Source organism: Lethenteron reissneri, chromosome 18, assembly GCF_015708825.2.
Source record: "Lethenteron reissneri isolate LAM-NWPU_2019-01 chromosome 18, ASM1570882v1, whole genome shotgun sequence".
In the NCBI taxonomy this organism is placed as follows: Eukaryota; Metazoa; Chordata; class Hyperoartia; order Petromyzontiformes; family Petromyzontidae; genus Lethenteron; species Lethenteron reissneri.
Genome location: NC_083796.1, coordinates 15,695,158 through 15,715,529, shown reverse-complemented (window position 1 = coordinate 15,715,529; position 20,372 = coordinate 15,695,158). Strand labels below are relative to the sequence as shown.

At 44.5% G+C, this 20,372-nt stretch overlaps 1 protein-coding gene across 3 annotated transcripts; it reads right to left on the bottom strand.

Annotated features, from left to right (window-relative positions):
* Positions 1–2,628: 2,628 nt before the first annotated feature.
* ASCC2 (activating signal cointegrator 1 complex subunit 2) lies at positions 2,629–19,928 on the bottom strand. Of its 3 annotated transcripts, none has more exons than XM_061553962.1 (19): positions 19,826–19,928; positions 18,532–18,624; positions 17,965–18,123; positions 16,892–17,098; positions 15,385–15,514; positions 14,548–14,615; positions 14,256–14,369; positions 13,185–13,297; positions 12,859–12,933; positions 12,274–12,381; positions 11,820–11,888; positions 10,897–10,971; positions 10,209–10,389; positions 9,270–9,475; positions 8,923–9,042; positions 7,266–7,499; positions 6,132–6,231; positions 4,319–4,422; positions 2,629–2,988 (listed from the first exon to the last, which is right to left on the bottom strand). In XM_061553962.1, exons 2-19 carry the CDS (start codon positions 18,613–18,615, stop codon positions 2,817–2,819), a joined length of 2,319 nt encoding a protein of 772 aa, XP_061409946.1. In that variant the 5' UTR covers positions 18,616–18,624; positions 19,826–19,928; the 3' UTR covers positions 2,629–2,816. The 3 variants fall into 3 exon arrangements, with proteins under 3 accessions (XP_061409946.1, XP_061409948.1, XP_061409947.1); XM_061553964.1 differs by having other exon boundaries at positions 4,319–4,407; XM_061553963.1 differs by lacking the exon at positions 19,826–19,928 and adding an exon at positions 19,675–19,693.
* Positions 19,929–20,372: the final 444 nt, after the last annotated feature.

Here is a 20,372-nt window from a genome sequence, read left to right as displayed (position 1 = left end):
CTATTCACACCACTAAATAGTATAGATTCGTGCAATTGTAAATTCTAGTCATAACTGTATACATTATACAAATTCACTCCCAGTGCTATAGCTTCTACAGATGCAGACCACGATAGATGCACGTAAATGTAAATCCTACAGATGTCCGTCACTGCGTTTGAGAAGTTTCCACGCTCCCGGCGACCAAGGAAGACCTGCTAAGGTTGTGGGATGCTATCAGGGCAGATCGAGGAGGGCGCTGCGTGGTGGTAGCCATGTGGTGGTGGTGGTATGACACCTCAATGTTGACACCACTGCAGAAGATTCTGAGATTATATTATATGTACTGTATGTATGTTGAACTTCTTCGCACCCTATGTAGCCAATCTCACTGATCGAAGTTGTAGATTATACAGGTTAAAATATCGTAGATTATACAGATTCTCATCACTAAAGTCTATTCACAAGAAATGTTAATTAAATGTATTCTCTTTGGTTCTTTCGGTAAAGTCACGTAGGAAGAAATAAAATAAATCACGACAAGCAATCGTCTTCAGGTGACGATTGCTTGTGTGGCGATCGAAATCGAAACGTCGTGATCTATTGTTTTCTACCTACGTGACTTTACCAAAAGAACCAGAGTATGGATTCCTGCAGTCACGAAAGCTTCAAATCAGATTTTTTCGTATATTACAGCAATAAAATGCATGATTCATGTGCTGGTATGAGTTCCATTTAATACGATATCTCCATCATAAACCACCAAGGTGATATGTTTTGCAATTTCATTTAAAATTCTGGCCCATGGTATTAAGATAAAGCTCCTTAAAGTGACAGCCTACTGATGAGGCATTTCAACTTCTGTACTGTCCAAAAGGAGTGTTAACGACACTGGGCAGACACCAATGAGGCATCGTCGTGCTTAGGTACCTCTGCTAAATCGTGTTGATGGGCAGCAATTGGCAATGTTGCATTGCTCTGTCCTGCAGTCGCAGGTGGAATTGTAATTACTAAAAGTGATGTAATGCACGTCGAAGCCTTCAGCATTACAAGTACAGTGGTACCTCGGTATACGGCGTTAATTCGTTCCAGAAGGTAGGACTTATACCGAAAATCACGTATACCAAACGAATTTTTCCCATAAGAAATAAAGGGAAAGGAAATAATCGGCTCAAGAGTATAAGAAATTGTATTTTATATGGCATATTATACATTAATGGGGTTGTATAATATAATTTAGACACTACTTATTACTAAAATGCATACATAAATTAAAATAAATGCATACATACATTAAAATAAATTGAAATAAAAAGTAACATCACTTTACCTTGCTGAGAGGAGTTGATAGCCTACGAGGATGGTGGTGAGGAAGGGGAGGAGGAGATGTTATTTTTTGGAATGAGAGTCCCCTTCCATTAAAAGTTCAGGAACATGAAATTCAGTTTTTTTTTCTCTTTTCTGTCTCTTTTCTTGCCTTGGATCTTGTTGAGGCTCACCAGGTTTGAGTTTTACTAAAAACCTGCCCATTCAAGTTTATTTTTGCCTTCTAAGAATGTTCCTGAAGTGTGACATTGTCTGGTCATTCCACACAATACTGTTACGGCTTGTTAGAGCCGTAACAGTATTGTGTACGCGGGTACTATACGCGGTGACTCATCCCGACCCATACAAGTTCTAGCAAGTGCGTTGTATCCCAAGCAAGACGTTGTATCCCAAGACAATTTTTTCTCATCAAAACACGACGTATACCAAATTCGACGTATTCCAAAGCGGTCGCATACCGAGGTATGACTATATAAAAAAACATTGTGTAGTCCAGCAAATGTTTGTTCTCACCTATACGATATTTACTAAGGTGTGTTTATGAATTCAAATGTATATCACTTGCAATAAGGATGTCATTACCGACTACAGCTGGTGGAATCGACTCATTTTGACTCCATTGGACAGGTGAACGAATTGGTGAAGCAGTCCAGCAGCTCAAAACCAACGCCATTAAAAGGTTCAAGAACCTTGGGCATTGATTTATAACTGTTGTTGTTGTTCCAAAAAATCAGTTGCTATCTCTACAATACGCCATACTAAAGAAGAATATAGATAACTAGGGGTTGTTAGGGGGTGCCTATGGCGCCCCTCAACCATCAGCCTTCGGCCAGGAAAGTCACAAAAAATGATTGCACACAAACGACGCATTCACGCAAGCACTCGATGCTCCGTTTTGAAGTTTTAAAATGAAACATCTTTGAATTGTGTTGTTTTGAATTAGCTAATTTTATTTCTTCATTAAAAGCTTATATCATTTTACATCTGGAAGACTTAACTGAAAAGGACATTGTGTGATTTTTCTCTCGTCGTTAAGTAGATGGCCTTGCCGGGGGTTCAGTTTGATGCGGACTTTCACCTGTTTGGGATTGCGGGATCGAGATAAGGCGACAGAGCTGGCCGTGCGAGAAGACCGCCGTCTGCAGATCGATTCCAACGTAATCGAACGTCTGTCCCTGCGCCTCCATCGTTCATGCAGGGGGCGCGTATGTTTGCAGTGCCCACTACATGAAAACGACGGAAAGCGCAGCGTTCATCACAGATAGATAAAGTTGTGCGCTTATATATATTATATGGGATGATGATTCACTCAAACACACAAGATAACTGCTCATCCATTTACTTACTGGAAATGTAAAATAGTGACAAATCTCAAGCCACAATTTCCCAGGTACCACACTTGTACGTGCTTACACATATGAATGCACACGTGCCCAAAGCATGAGCAGTGTCAAAACACAAAGCGATGTGTAGCTGCACGTTTGCAGCAGGGCTGGGCCGCATCGCCGAGGCTACGAGGGAATCATTCCCCGCCTGAGCTTGCTGCTGGCTCCCGCCCGGCGGTTGTGATTGCCACGTTTACTCTTGTTCTCCTCCTTCCGTCGCCGCTGCACGAGAGTCTCATTCGACTGGCCCTGGCCACGGCCAACCCCTCGCACCGCTTGATTTGCCCCGCCTCTGTGCCTGTGTCAACATCACACACCCACACACGAAACCAGACCACGCACCCTGAACAACGAACTTCTTCTGTAGTCGTGCTGTAAAACTCGGTGCTATTGCTGAACAATAAACACGAGAAAGGATGACTCAAATGCTTTAAAAACACTGTATGTGTAATGGAATTACTTAATGTAAAGTGGCTGGAAGAGGTATACAGTCTTGAACCAGGGGGCTCATGTCCACATTTGAGTATAAATATCAGCACAAAATAAGTAAAACCCACACAAGGTGAGCGTTGTTTCAAAGCAGGTGTTTTTTTAAGGTCACAAACGCATGCCTTTTCTTGAACTGGGTGAGAGGACGTTTAGGCATCATTAAAGATGTATTTTGCTTATTGATTTGTTCAGGTTCATGCCTATCATTACAATACCTGGTTGTATGATTTTCCCTTTTTTCTCCAGTTTGTCAGCTTCAGAGTGTGCTTACCGTATTGCTGCGTGTTCTGTGATGACAGTCTGGACACCCAGAGATATTAAACAACCAGATGACTATCTGACACGCCTGTGCTACTCTGTGCTCTTTAAATTTTGAGGCATGCGCCACAAGCTGATAATGCGGTAGACCACGGTGCAGGCGCTGCTTGAGACCGAGACTTGGTCTTGCATGCAGTGGAAGAAGATGTTTTCAGACTGACTTTGGGAAAATGCCACTGCACAGGGGAATTGCTAAGAGATTCATTATGCATCATGGGTAAAACCAATTATTTGGTTACATTATTCATGCTTCAATTTACATCCAAATGTGACGCAGTTTTTTATCAGTTGCTGAGCAAAGGCCCAAATCATCAAGCAACCAGTAAGATACAGCATGATCAAAGTTGTAATAGGTATGAGTTAGCACGTTCCTTGAATTGAGGAAGGCTATAAGAGCTTGGGGAAAAGAGACGAGAGATAATTCCAAATTCCAATCAGCAGTGTGAGGGAAGAAGAAAGAGAAGTGTTGTGAGTTGCAATGCACTGGTTGAAAGCAGTTTGAATGAGATGCAACAGTCAGTCCGGTTGACTCAGTCCTCAACACGGGTGGAGGAATCAATGGGTGAAGTTCACAAGAACATGAATCACGGCCGTAGCGATGGAAGAGTAATCAGGAGGTGACTGGCCAACTGCTCGTGAGCGAGTGAGTGCAGTAAATAACCAGGTGATAACAAATTGAGATGACTGTTGTGTTAAAGAGACCTTGGAAACAGTCTAAATTACAAAGTTCAGGGGGTTACTGGGCAAAGACTGGTGTGATAAATACTAAAGGCAACTGTCACTCTTTACGGTCACACGCGGCGGAGTGGGCGAACTCTTACCCCCTGTTTGCCATTAATGTTTCTCGTTTGGCAGCCATTTGCTCCCTCAAAACGGCAGGGTCCATCACAAAGTCATCCCGGGGTCTCTCCTGTGCAAACACGCTCTGTCCATGAGCACATGACACATAAATACAAGGCATCATCATAAACAAATACACAACATGAAAATCTGAATCACACACAGCTGCTATCTGTAAAATTAACAGATAAAGAGTTCTTGATATAGAACCACGTGAAAAAATATATTTTTATAGCACAGTTGCTGAACACAGACCCACATTTGTAATAGATAAGAGTTAACATGTGTCTTGAATTGAGCATTGTTATAACAGCTTGGGAAAATAGACAATGGAAGTAAATTCCGAAGTGGAGCAGTGCGAACAAAACAGCAGAAAGTGAAGTCAGGTTACCTGCAGAGTGGTGAGTGGGATGAGTGTTGTTGTGACCTGCAGAGTGGTGAGTGGGTGAGTGTTGTTGTGACCTGCATTGTGGTGAGTGGGTGAGTGTGTTGCTGTGACCTGCAGTGTGGTGAGTGGGTGAGTGTGTTGCTGTGACCTGCAGAGTGGTGAGTGAGTGTTGTTGTGACCTGCATTGTGGTGAGTGGGTGAGTGTGTTGTTGTGACCTGCAGGGTGGTGAGTGGGTGAATGTGTTGTTGTGACCTGCAGTGTGGTGAGTGGGTGAGAATGTTGTAACTTGCAGTCTGGTGAGTCAATACAGTGCAGATGAGACGAAACCATCTGGTAGACCGAGTCCTCAACATGGGTGGAAGAATCAATGAGTGAAGTTCACAGGAAGAGTAAGCATAGCAGTAGCGATAAAAGAGTGACAAGCAGGTGACTCGTCACTGGTGAGCAAGTCACTGGAGTGAATTAGTACACCGATTCCTCTGCATGGGTGGAGGTGAGTGAAGTCTGATCACATATTACAAAAAGTTAATTCCAACTCGAAAGTGCTTAACAATTGACCAATAAAAAGAGGAGGCAGACATGAACCTTGGTGAACCAAAGAAGGGACTGGTGGAGGAAGAATTTATTATGGTAGCAGATTGTGGCAGAGTTTATAATCATCACTGAAGCATCTGAAAACGAACTCGGAGGTGGCACTAGGACAGGACTGTGGTGGGAAACTGCCTGATCATGTAAGAAGGCAACTAACTATTACCATGTGATACCAGGTGCCGTAAATATGTACGTTTGTTGAACTTCTTTGCACATTATGTAGCCAGCGGTGCTCATCGGAGGTACAAGTGAAAGGGAGTGACCAATCTAAATGACCAATGAACAGAATCTATAATTATACGAGCGAACTTTAACACGGCAATGCACGGTAGTTTGCTGTGCTTTAAAATGCACCACCTTTCTGGCACCATAATCGCTTACAGCAGTCATTTTCCACGCCACTTTTACTATTCTGTGACAAAGCATAGACCGTATTGCAAAGGCATGAGTCTTCCAAAATAGTTCCTGTGATGAAGTATGGACTCCGTGATGGAGATGAGGAGAGCCGACATTGCAATCTCTCCACAATAATAAGAACCGGGCTGTGTAGCACACTCATGAGAAGGCACAAACGAGAAACTAATCATCAAAGGTAAAATCCAATCAGGGAGCTATTTCAACTTACAGATCAGGAAAGTATCTTAAACTGCGTATTTTATACTAGATTCGAAGCTTTTATATTAATATTGGGCTAGAGCTTGTACAAGGATCGCCTCGGGGTTTTGTGACGAGTTCGGGTTACGTTAGATGAGCATGAGGGTCTTCATTTACGTAAACATTCACATGTCCCTGGAAGTGATAGTGGAGCTCACACCTTGTTTTTATCCTCGTTATCCTCTTCAACCTCGTAGTTTGATGCAACTTTCCTGTCTTCTCTTGATCGGGTCTGCAGCACCCGCGGTGTCACAAACGGCCTGAAAGTAAGTCGCACAAGAGTCTTACTGGAACACCCACGCAACGTGGAAAGATATTATTCAGGCGCAGGGGTGTTGTGCATGACTGCAAGTGTCGTAGAAACTGTCCTGCATGGTGGAATCTATACCAGTTTATGCAATTTTTATTTCGCCTGCTAAAGCGCTATCTATATGGATCTTACTGTACATTTCATTGTGTTCTTGTCTGGCTGCACAACACTGACAGAGAACCTGACTTGAAAGATTACAACTTCATATTCTTTGGGTCTTTCGGTAATGCCACGTAGAAAAAGAAAAAAATCACGACGTTTCGATCGCAACACAAGCAATCGTCATCAGGTGAAAAAATATAGCGGGAGAGCTGCTGAGGCAGGATGTTATATAGGTTTGAGATGGGTGTAGCCCAAGGGTAAGTGGGCGGGGCTAGAGATGGAATTTGCATCTAAATATAAGATCGGCAAGCTGATATACCTCCACGACTACAAAGCTGTGGAGGTGGTCATTGTATTGTGAGAGATTAGCATGTCAATCTGTTAATGTAAGATTAGCATGTCAATGTAAGAAAACCACCGAAACGGTGGCTGTGTTAATGAGACATTTAGCCTGTTAGTGTAGAATGTATGAATTACAACTGCTCTCTCCCCATGACACAGTCATGCCTACTAGGATCAGTCCCTGTCAGACATCTCTAGGGAAAGTCAGCAAATGATACAGATGTCATTGACCGGTCACACGCATGGTTTGATGTGATGTACATTGTTATAGGTGTTTGGATGTTATTATAATTAACGTTCATAAAAAATTACTCAACAAAGGTTGTTCTGAGGAAAAACTGGCTCCACCCCATCCAGAAAATGTGGAAATTCCACCACAGGCCCAGGGCTGCTAATGGAGAAGAGAAGTGTGCCACTGCCCACTTGAGCAAAGTGACACTTTGACTTGGCTCTAGATGCGATAGCCCAAGGGCCCTACCCAATGATTCCCAATTAAAACTGATATACCAGTACACAGAGGGCAGTGTAGCCCTGGCTTACCGGCGCGCCAGCACATCGTCATCAGCGTCCCCGTCGTTGGCACAGACGTGGCCGACATCGTACGTGTCGTCGTACTCATCGTCGTAATCCCGCACGCCGCCTGCCCCCGGCAGCCCAGGCTCTTCCTCCTCCTCGTCACAGACCAGGCCGTATGGCGCGTACCGCTCTCGCGAGGGGCCGGTTACGCCGCTCCGGTCGGCGAGCACCGACCGCCAGCCGCCTGGCCCTGCCGGCCTGAACACCAAACCAGCTTCGTTTCAACATACACCAAAGAAATGTGGAATTTCCATGGGGCGGTGACGGGGCCCAGCAGCAGCAGGTTTGCCGCTCGCTGGAGAGGTTCGCAGATTGAATCCGGCAGGCCACTCTGGTTCATACTGCAGGTGTGTGATGTGGCCAAATGCTAACGTGGTCTCAAGTGTGCAACTTGCAGTTACAAGGTCGATGAGCTCAACATTTGAGTACTACTCTTCATCTCCCCAGGGTCAGTAAAATTAAAAACACATAATGGAAATTCTACATTTGAAGCTTTCGTGACTGCAAGGATTCATACTCTTAGGTTTTTTTCGGTAAAGTCACGTAGGAAAAAAATAATAAAAGTAAAATAATAATAAATGAAAATAAATCAATTAAATCACGTTTCAGAGGCAATAACTGTAGCACTGCTGTGCCTTTTTAAATCCTTTATATTAAGTTCGCTTGCTTGCTTGCGTGCTTGCTTGAGTGCTTGCGTGCTTGCTTGCTTACAACCGTGCAAATCTTTCGGTCGTTTTTTAACACACTTCCCGTGATCCAATCGAGCTGACATTTTCCACAGACTCGTTGTGCGTGACAATAAATTTTCGTGAAAATTGTTTCCAAAATTTTACACTGTTTAGGGAATTTTTTTAAATATTTAATTACCAATTGCTTAATGCTGGCAGACAATCATCTGACCCATAGGTGGCAGCCATCTCAAGCCAGAGGACGAGAGGACTCGAGCCGCCACGCATATAAAGGATTTAGAGTGAAAAACTTTGTTTTTACGGGTTAATTTTTTACACCTGATGAAGGAAGCTTGTGTTGCCTCCGAAACGCTGTGATTTAATATATTTATTTACATTTATTATTATTTTACTTTTATTATTTTTTACCTACGTGACTTTACCGAAAAAACATAAAAGTACATAATGGAAATGTTATAATTGACGTCCAGGTATGGTCAGCTTTACCCTCAAGATATTCATCACTGGCTCAGGGCTGTAAGGAAGAGATTAGAACCATGCATAAATCCATTTTAAATAAGCTGTTTGATTTCACAAGGAAAAGTGCTACGTGAAAAATTACGAACAGGCTGGTGCACACATCTCCTTCATAAATGGAAAATTAAAGACAAGCCTCAGTAGTGCGGTTGTGACCATCCAGCCCAACCTATGGACCATGCAGTAAGCCACTGTAGTCTGTGCTCCTTCAACAGAGGAATAGCAAACTACCCTATCGCTATCGTGAAGCCCTCTTGTGGTTAACAGACATTGGCATGTATCTCCTGAATATATTGATTCCTTCATATGCAATAGAATGTGAGAGATTCAGCCTGCGTACCCCAGGGGTGCAGGACGATGTGCGACGCGTGGAGGCCATGTGTTCCCGCGCCTCATGCAGCAGTGGGGTCTCTCACCTCTTTCCCTTGTGCACCCGCGCCAGGTCGACAGAGTCACGGCTGAACACGTCAAACTCGTCTCCGTCAAATACCCCGCGCCTCTCCGCCAGCAACGATGGCACCTTGCTCTCCTCCGTCCTGCGAGCCAGGGTATGCATCGCAAGGTGACTCTACGGCTCGTCAATTCAATACAAACCCAGCGCCGCGTGCATACGGCACGGAGGCCGTACAGGCTGGCACTGCACGGTCATTGGTCTTTCACCAAGCCAGGTTATCTACTTGGCCAATGATACTTAAATTGTTTATTGCCTCTTTCGAATGAGCATCGTGTATGAGACTTTTTTTCTGAATGGAAGGCTGCTCACTTCGGCATGCTCCTGTCCAGGTCTTTCAGCTGGTCAGGCAGAGTGTCGTCGAGCAGTCGGCTGACCAGGCTCTCAGAGTCATAGTTGAGGGCATGCAGTCCTGCTTCGATGAACCCATCCCCCAGCTCAGGAAACAGATCGCGGATGCCGCACACGAGCGAGGCGAGCTCCACGCCGCCCATCTCCACACCACGAGACACCGACTCCTGTGGAGCCGGGAGGAGGAGCAGGAAGAACAAAGAGAAGCGAGATGCAATTACAACGACCACATTAACCGAGCAAAACAACTCATGAGCCGCCATAATTACAATATTGCATTAGCACGGTGCTTAAATTCCTCAGAAATTCAAAGTGCCTTACGTAGCATCTCATCTCACATGTTACAAGGGCATGTATGTATGTATGTTGAACTTATTTCGCACCGTTCGTAGCCACAAGGACAGCTGCCATTGGGCGTCCCCCAGTGGCAGCTGTCCTTGTGCAGCAAAAGGTGACTGCACTATTCTGCAAGTGGGCATTAGTCCTCTTAATTCCCACTTGCAGGGAGGTTATCATTGCAATAGGTGATGATTGCTGTGTCTAATCCCATGAGTACATTTGCAGGTAACTTTGCGAATTTGGCAAATTTGGACCATAACAATGGCACACAATGACCTCCCTACTCAATATGCTGCCACCGCGACCCTCACCAGGACAAGCGGATTGAGAAACGAACGAACAATGGCCTACTCATTACGATTGACATCACAGGATGTTTAACATCCACTGTGAAGCAGATGGCACATATCTATGTATAATACACCTCATTAATTACCAGGATGGCCAGCCGGCTGCCGCTGGGCCATGTCAAGACACAGGCGCACATGGAGATGTTCCATCTCACATGCGTGTGTGCACACATGGCTGAACGCACAATTTGCGTAGCATACATCAACTTACATGGTCAGGCTCGGCATCTTCACTGCCATTGAAGTTTTGTGTGGCGATGCTGCTGTGTTGATCAGCAGCTGGGCTCTCACAGTTTGCCATGTGTTGAGGATGCTGAGAAGGCCGCCTGCTGCCTGCAGACTGCCGTGCCTCCCGAACAGCATCCAGTACATAGGAGATGCGGGTCTCATCTCTGCGGTCATGCTGAGTTAGAGAGTATGACCACAGTTTAAACTGCCACAGTTTGCAAGCCAAAGAAATACTAATTTCAAGCCATTTCTTTGAGAAAGGAAAGTGTGGTGGTGGAGTGAGGGTGTGAAGAATGGAGTTTGAAGCTTACTAAATAAGTGGGGAAGAACACATGCATAGACATATTGTTTATGGCTTAGACATTATTTATGGATGTCATTGTCATCCCAATGCTGAAAAATTACCTGCAAATTACTTAATTGGGATAACACATTGCAACATCACCCCTTCCTGTCAAAACTTGGCAGGACCCTTTGGGTAAACAAGCATAATCATATATAATAATGTAGGCTGAGGTAGGATGAGATTTAAGTTGGACTGAATGCACGAAGGCGCAACTCTAGAAGTGGCTTATCTGGCAAGTACCCGGTAGAATGGTGGTTCAGTCGAGCCCTCTCGTGGAACATGTGACTCACTTAAAGTGTAAATGCCATGCATTTCACAAGGATACAAGCTGGGTGAAGCCTGCTGCATTATGCTGATATCATCCGCAATTGGGTAGAGTTCATCAAAATCTGCAAGAAACCTAGGAGTTGTTGACATGACAACACATTACTATTATTTACAACTATTTTACAATATATTACACCAGATGCTCATCATGTCTGTGTGATGGTGATGGAAGGGAATAAAGGCACTCATGCTAATCGGCATAAACAGTGATTTTTATCCGTGAATTTAATGATGATTTAAATCCCGAGTATATGAGTTCCAAATGAGACAATTAATGCTGTATTTAATTCTGTATTTATAACTTGAAAAATAATGCCCCCTTCCATATCTCTCATGCAAAAATAAAATACTGTATTTTACGTAACCCATTGGCCACATGGTCTTCTGGGAGTGTGCACCTTTAATAACAGCACTATTTCAATACAAATAAACTCTAGACCAGTTTCGACTGTCAGTGTCTCACAAGCAGAGTCGACCTTGCCTGAATCAATGCTGGTGAAATGCCAGATGTTTATAGGCAAGGACCTTTCTATCATAGATTGGTCCTAAATCAATGCAAGCCATTGTAATACGTAACACAAACTATTCATTAAGCGTCATTGTGGAGAATGTTAAAATAAATGTCATCTCTTTGCCACGTGTGTTAATAAAATAACTGAGGCAACACATATCCTCTATGAGGACATCTGGGAAACATAAGGTTTACATATGGGGGTTTTTCATCCCATTACCCACTAAGAAAACTCCTTATCCATTAAACAGTGGGACATTCCTATTGTCATCTGCACGTTATTTACAGTTGGTTACAATGTACACAATTCTTGGAAAGCATATACGGTATGGTTGCCAATCACTTTAAATTAATCATTATAGACCACGTATGCATGTGGGCAAGGCTTCGTAATTTGCAAAAGTACTAACCGGTGCTGCTGCAGCAGGGTCATGACGACATTCAAGTATTCTTCCACCACGTCCTGCACCTGCTCCGTGCTGCACACAGGCATGGCAGGAGCCACGCCCATACAAAAACAGCAACACATTTGTATATCCATAGCTACACGTCAAACAGCACACAAAGCAAAGCTATACTAGGCTCTAGAGGCAGCTCTTCATAGATTTCTGGGGCCACTGGTGCAACTACTTTCAGGAATAGCGACCTTTGGCTGTAGATGCTCCGACTATTGGAGCAGTTAGCCCAGATTAACATTTCTTCTCTATTCTTTTTCTCGTCTTATTCCATAAAAAAAAATTCATTGCTCGACTTCTCAGCTGTTACAAGGTACACATACATATACTGTATGCATACAGTTTATTTGTGAAACAGAAGGTAAACAACGGATTAACACCACCCCGACGCTGCAGAACAAGTACGGACCGAGCATCCAGCAGGGGCTGCAAGCAGCAGGCGGAGATGACAGCGTGGCTCACGCTCAGCAGACGCCGCTGGGACGTGACCAGTAAGCGGCACAGCTCATCCTGCAGTCTGACACGGGCAATGACAGGAGCTCAAGAGAATCGCTCATGTTTCAAGTTTAAAGTTCAAGTTCATTTATTAGGTATAGCCCTGTGAGACATTCGGCTCTTGAATGTAAAACCCGTACCTGTCATGTACACAGCTCGTCCCAGTCTACACAATGATGGAACACCGTTTACTATTTAAAATGTTTTTTTTTCTATCAATGTAAGTACCAAAATTTTTTTTACACACGGCTGCATTTAATACAGAGAAGTGATGATAATTGCTGTTGAAGTTGTCATTTCTGAACAATGATGAATTTAAAGCAGCAATCCTTGCTAAGAGAAAGGTGTATGGAGATAGTGGCATGATCACGAAGAGCTTTGAGTGTGCGTACTGCATTGCACCAAATCCACTATGGGCAACATGAATCATGTATACACGTGTCACACAACAGCAGACTGTTAAACAACATCGCGTGCTGGCTCTGATCCAAACACTTACTCTTTGTCTTCAAAGTTTGTCTGGGTCAGCACTTTCTCCATCTCAGGAACCACAATCTCATAAAAACCTGAAATCCTTGAACAGAGAATAAAACGTTTTCATTCACGTATCAAGAAACTCATTTGAAATATATTTGTGATAGTGTCATAAACAGGCAGAAAATACTCCAAAACGCTGCTTGTCTGTTTATAAAAACAATATGGCTTGGTTTGAAATCCAATGCGCTATCAACGTTTATATTGGCAAAAAGGGTTCTGCCGTATACAGTAAATCTTTTTCCATTCGCGCTGCCCTTCTCCTGGTACTGTGCCTGAGTGCCTCTGCACCTGGACAGGGCGTCCTGCCGCAGGAAGGTTGCGGCCGCCGCAGGGTAAACGTCCAAAAACGCAAAGAGAGTCGTGGCAACGTCGCATAGGTACTGCAGTAAATCCTTCAGCTCCTGCACACATCCACGCCACCGCAGACACACACACCGCACCAATAAACTCCAGTTACTCGTTCACCGGCTGTCAGTCGCCTACTTATCCCTCTTCTATTTCTACTACTACCATGGCTACTGTTGCCGTGAACTTCACTCAATAATTCTTCAACCCATGTTGAGGACTGGGACTGAACAGACTGACTGATTCGTCTCATCCATATTGTATTCGACCACCACCACCACCACTTCTTTCTGCTTCTTCATTTGCAGTGCTCCACTTTGGAATTCCCTCCCATTCTCTCTTTTTCACAAGCTTTTTTATCCTTCAATTTAAGATGTTCTGGGCCTTTGGGCCTGTGCTCAGCAACTTTGTTTAATAAAAAAGACCATGTAACCTTTCAGATTTAAATTAGGGTAGAGCATTAAGTATGTAACCAGATAATTGGTTGTACCCTGAAAGCAGAGTAAATATATTATCAATTCCACTGTGCAATGGCATTTTCCTAAAGTCAGTCTGAAAACATCTTGATTTGAAGCTTTCATGACTGCAGGAATCCATACTCTTTGGTTCTTTCGGTAGTCACGTGGGTAGAAAGAATAATAGATCACGACCTTTCAATCCACACAAGCAATCGTCCTCAGGTGGGATAGAGAAACAGGCTGCTGAAACAAGTCCTCATATATAGAGCCGAGAGGGGGGGACGGGGGGTTGCCGCATCGGGCAAGAGGGTGGGGGCTAGAGATTGTGCCTAAGCGAGTGGGAAATCCAAAGATGGGAACCGAGATGGGGGGGGGGAAGAGGGGGGTGTGGTTTATGCGAGAGCTGTGAGAGCTGTGAGAGCTGAGGGGGTGGCCATTGTATTGTGAGAGATGAGCATGTCAATGTATTTGGTGTTTCACGGTTGTGTGTCGCACTCAGAATGTATGTTCGGTATCCGCCGCCGCGTGTTCCTTGTGTGCTGCGAGTCTGCATTACCAAGTCAGGTATGGTCGCTGTAGAGTGGGAGGCCTGGCCGGTGAGCTTCTGTGGAAACCCATCGCTCCACACGTGGCTCGTGACGCCGCATTTTCCCGCTATCATGTCAAACACCTGCACACAAATCATACGTTAGCGCCAAAAAAATCGCACTATAAGCACCACGCAGCGTGTCACGGCCCTGACGGCACAAAGGCGTAGTAGCCCTCATTCTTCGCTCTACAGCTCCTTCCACCTCTCACCCATGTGCTTCAAATAAACGTGCTGCCCTGCTGTGTGGGTTCTGCCTCGCCTGCAAAATAGTAGGAATGCTCTCCTCCAGGTCACTGAGGTAGGCTGGCTGCTTCTTGAAAATGTTACCTGTAATGGCAGACCACACCACAGACCCTCAATGCCCACACTGGCACCACCAAAAAAGACTTCTCACCAGTAAAACTGAAATCAGACATTCAGCTAACAGAATCCTCAGCACTCCCAGCCATTCTCGTTCAGCAATACCAACAGCAACGACCTTATGCAAACACAACAAAATACATGGCGTGGTCACAACAACACAGAGCGGAGTGGGTTTCAGTTACTCATCTTAGATCTCCCATGGACACAAGCAAAAGACCTGAGCATTGCTGTATGGGCCGTGCTGATGTTGCAACTGTGGGGATGCTGTGCACTATAATGTGGAACAGAAGTCACTGGGAAGCACTTGGACCACCTGTAAGGTTCAACATGACCATGGTATCGCGCTCAACAGAAAACCACCAGCTCAAGGCACAATTCACCTGTCCTAAGTCTTGAACATGAAGAAAACATTCACGGGGAATAAAAATAAATAAAACAAACTCCACATTTCTGTGGCAGAGATCAGTCTCTCTATAGGACTCTACTACTGACTTTCAAAAAGTGGTATGTATTTAATTACCTTTAATGACAGAGGTCTCACCTTGAGTTCTCACCTGGTTAAACTAAATATATTTGAAACTTAATTCTGAAGCGTTAATGAACTGAGAGAACTGCTACACTGGGATTTAAATGCATGATTTTCATTCATGAAAAATCGAACCAACAGTGCCACCCGGGCAGATGACAAGGTCAGTGGAGACCAGGTGAGCGCTCGAGCGGTGTTAAACCGCACCGATCATTTTGCTGAGTAGAGCCCCATTCCCTCGGCCGTACAGGGCGCACAGGTCCAAGATCTTGGGAACATCGAAGAGAAAGTTGTTGTAGATGACCTCGGCAAATGCTTCTGTCGACAGGAAGCATTCCTGCAGGGCACATAAAATGAGAAATTCTATTACAATTAAAATATTCATTAAAATTGTGACAATGGATTGCAATCAAATTATCTAATATTCTTAACCATAGCCAGTCAGGTAAACATGAGACCATGACAAAATATCAGTATAACATTGTATTTCTAAACATTTATTTATTACACTTGTTTACCGTGGAAAGCCAGTCTCAACGCTGTTTCAGGAGAGCCCTGCCAATTAATCTGTCGGGGGTGATGTTGCTATGTGTAAATCTAATTGAATAATTTGCATATAATTGTTCAACATGAGGATGTTTGACCAATACCAATTACATTGAATGTTTTCTTAGCTTCTCAAGTCAAGTGGTTTTCTGAAAATGATGCTCATTTTAAAATAAGACTATTATGGCACTCGTAACATATGCTAGAAGAGCGTTCATGGTCATATTTTGTCTCTAGCTAAGTCACTCCATACACTATCATGACGAGCCATCGTTTCTCCACTCCCTACTCGATGAAAACCTCAATGCCTTCCCCATCCCTCATGCTCCAGTGATGCCACATTCTATCTCATGCCTGCACATGAGCTCATCTTATCATCCCATCTCTGTGGCAGTTGTCATCTCAGGCACTTTATCTTCTTTGGCTGCCATTCCAACACCATTCCCATCTCCTGGCAAGCGTCCCAATTATCCCTGCTCTCGTGCACCACTCTTCATTTTGATCGCAATTTGTCTTGAATAACTGCTGCAGATATAACATTCTGTTGTTTTCCAGTTATGCCCCTCAATTACTTTGAGATAGGCAAAATTATGACTTTAGTTTTACTCATATCTATCTCCTCCAACTCTGCAGCCTTCAAGAGATTCTTCAATCATTCCCTGTAGATAATTTTCATTGTGTTATGACGAATATCAGAAAGTATGAGTTGGCGAATGCTCTCTCCGTTTATTGAAAATATACTTTCATGTTGCTGTGAATAACATTTTTGAGAGCTTACCTCCTTGCCTTACACCTTATATAATTTGTATTTTGACGCTCTCTACTGATTTTTAGATTACCACTCTCTTTGTGCAATCTCAATAGACTGCTTCCTTCATTGTAAATAGTTTTTTTTATCCATTTTGATATTTTAAGATCTTTAGCTTGTGACTGCTTCAGTTTCCACTAGATACAACCAAAAACACGAAATAAAATTAAATCAATTGACACTCGAGTTGTAGAAGTGTGTGCTGTGTTATAGTGTCCAGTTAGGGCTTTGGTTGTGTGTGGTTAGAGCTGTAGACTTTGTGTATGTTCGTGTTGGTTACAGCAGCAGCGTGTGTGTGTGAATGTTTGTGTGTTATACAAGCTGTAGCAATGGGTGTGTGTTTAAAGTGGCATTGAGGACCTTGCTTTCTCTGTTTGTTGACATTCGCAGGTAAACCATAAACACCTGGCGGTGTAACTGGGTCTGCAAGTTGCAAGGTTCGCATGCGCCCTGCTTCGAACACTTTCCTCCACAGGCGCCGCCTCGGTCCACGGCACCATCATACGCCCGGGTGACCAGACGAACGTAGGAATCCAGGCTCTTGTGCAAATCTTCATCAAACACCACCTGCCAGGGTTGACATGGCACTTGTGTCAGTGCTGGCTACAGTAAATGACACCTCCGTTGTAGTGCCAAGTTTCATTCAGTTTGTTTTGGGTTCATGTTTTTTTTTAGTTTAATTTACAATTATTTTTCTGCAAACATGTGATGATGATTCTCAGTTTAATTGACCAGGTGGCTCATGGGTAAGAGCAGTGAGATGGCACCACTGAGATTCTGGGTTAAAATCTAGGTTTTGGCCGACTGTAATTAAACTGGCTTCTCAAGTGCAACAAGCTGATAATTGACACTTGAGATCTCAGAAGTAAGTCTGTCATATCTCCTTCTTCGGGCTATTCTCTAGCACGGGTGATGCACTGCCCTGCGAGTTTAAAATAAACTCGCCTAAAGGGTAATCCCTGCACAGGTTTAGTTATGAGATTGGTTCCTGTGCAGAAGTTGGATTATGGCAACGTGAGACAGTGAGAAATGGTGTCAGCAGGGTAAGCCTTCATCCAACAGTGGACAGACCCATCTGTCCAAAATTAATCACAGAAACAATATGCTGTGCTGTTCAACATCTAACAGCTTAATTACAAATCCAAGAGAACAAGTATGTAGAGTCATGCTTGTCTTTGCACGTGCTTTATCGCGAAAATGTATTAATTCGTAAGAATTGCATTAAACTGTAATGAAATGCTTAACTGTTACTATGTCATACTTAGATTAAAATGACTAGGTCTATGAAGTAGTCTGAAAAATAAAAAAATTCACCTTTTTCTGTCTTGAATTACAGTCGTAAACATAGTAAATGTTTCAATAAAGTACAAAAGAGAGACACAAAGTACAAAAGAGAGACACAAGTCAATGTTGCGAGGTGTCGCACAAAACACCTGTGACCAGAAGCGTGGGTGCGGCTGCTTGAGCAGCCAGTCCAGATCGCTGGTGAGAAACCGCAAGCGCTCCACCCACTCGTGCAGTGCGACAGGGCAGCCTTCAGGCGGGGGCGGGCGGTACGCCACAAACCTCCGCTCCACCTTCCAGCGAGGGTGCTGCACAGCTCACCGCCACAACACAGTGCACAGAGGGACTCTCCTGTGAACCTCTAACACGGAAATTGTGTTACACGTCAGTGATGAGATCATTTGATTCTTCCTGTTGCCTTGCTCTCTATTCGCGATGGCTGCCATTTCCAACACGATCTCTCCTTTGGCTGCGATTCTGTCAATCGTCTTTTCCATCGGCCAGAATTCCTTTTTGCGACATGTACTGCTAAAGCCCCCTTTTCTTAACGGTCCATATTTCTCTGCTTTGCATTAGTTCTCGGATCAATGTTATTCCTCCTTCTGTAAATGTAATTTCCAGTATCTATTTATCCATGTTTCTCTGTACATTTCAGGTTATACTCTCTGCCAGTGTTTGCGTTTTGCTGTAGCAGTGCCTGTGAGTGAGTGACCCACCAGGGCAGGCACTCTATGTGCAGCACCCGTGTGTGCGTCCACGACCTCCACTACGAGCCGATCCAGGGGAAGAATGGTCGCCATGGCAGAGTTCTATGGCAGACACAATGCAGCAGGTACAGTCATCCATAAGAGGTTTTATGGGTTAGATCGCGTGAATATATAAATGTGTCGTTAAAACCCGCCACCACCCGACACAGCCAACTAGTAAGGGTTGTCACGTAAACAGAACGTGCCAATTCGTCACTAGTACAGCACTAACCGGTGTGTTGGAGAGCCAAGCCACGACATTTACAAACTGAGTACGACATTTCGCCAGTAATTGTAATAACACACCGGTGTGCTATACTGGTTCATTGTAATAACACACCGGTGTGCTGTACTGGTGACGGATTGGCACGTTCTGTTTACGTGACAACCCTTACTAGTTGGCTGTGTCGGGTGGTGGCGGGTTTTAAGACACATTTATATATTTACGCGATATAACCCAAAAAACCTCTGATGCATAAAGGGGCCGTCCATAAATGATGTCAGACGAGGGGGGGGGGGTTGAGAAATGCGACGTCAAATCAAAATGTTCAACTTTAAATAAATATAGACACGTTCTACTTAATTGAACAGACTTTTTAATAAATGTTTTCTCCTACGACATCAGAGTGCAACGATTTGAAGCATGTTTTATTTTTTTGGGGGGGGGGGGGCGGGCAGAGCTCTGTGACGTCATATTTGAGGGGGGTCTGACTTTTTGTGACGCCGTGTGACGAGGGGGGGGGGGATTCCAAAATCGCGTGACGTCATTTATGGACGGCCCCAAATGTCAGTCCTGATTTCAGTATCAAGGCCAGTCTTGCCAGCCCGTGATGTCACATGTCCACGTGGACATTCGCGTCAACTTCAGGAAGCCAAGACAGGCGCGCTCAAGACACGCAAATACAAACATCGCGACAGAGACCACAATTAGCACAACCATGACGCATTCACCGCACGACTCGAAGCTTCTTGTGTGGTAAAAACAAAGACACCGCGTTATGCGTGGAGAATTGGGGGTCATAAAATGAATACATCTCTGACTCCATATGATAATAAAACATTATAAACGGTGAATGCAACTGTTAGCAAGCGACTGGAGCTCTGCACTTTTACAATCTCGATTGAAGGCTCATTTCTGTAGATCCGCGTTTTGTGTTTCGTCTTCCTTCACCCGCACCTCCGACTAGCACGGTTGGCTACGTACGATGCGAAAGAAGTTCAACACACACACACACTGAGCCAGGCTGGATCTTCAGGCTCTCACCAGCAGCCAGTCGCGCCGCGGAGACGATGAACGCGGGAGACGAACCTCTCACTGTACCAGCTGCCGCTACTGTACACCGCGATGCCCCCGAAAGAGCCCCACGTGACCAACGTCACGTGGCTCGAATAGCGTTGCCACGTGATCTCACCAGACCAATCAGTGACGTCGCTTATCCGCTGGCCGCCATCTTGTTTAGTTCAGGTGGTTTCGCCCCAAGTTCAAAATCCGCCGTCCGGAACTCACGATGGCGTCTGTGCCTGCTGCCTTCACCCGCACTGGCCCGCGTGGAGCATGATCAAACAACCCCCGTGGATGATACGGCGTGGGACCCAAGGGGCCGATCCATAAATGACGTCACGCACCTAGGGGGGGGGGGGGGGGTCAGACATTTGTGACGATGCGTGACGAGGGGGGGGGGAGAAATGTGACGTCACGTAAAAATGCGCAACTTTAAATAAATATAGACAACACGTTCTACTTAATTAAATTGACGTTTTAATAAATGTTTTCTCCTACAACATCAGAGTGCAGCGCCACATTAAATACG

Coding starts and splice junctions, on each gene's coding strand:
- ASCC2 (XM_061553962.1), bottom strand. CDS start 18,615: ATGGCGACCATTCTTCCCCTGGATCGGCTCGTAGTGGAGGTCGTGGAC. Junction 11,889..12,273: donor CAGCCCCTGCTGGATGCTCG/GTCCGTACTTGT, acceptor GCCTGTGTGCAG/CACGGAGCAGGTGCAGGACG. Junction 10,972..11,819: donor ACCCTGCTGCAGCAGCACCG/GTTAGTACTTTT, acceptor AACAACTCCTAG/GTTTCTTGCAGATTTTGATG.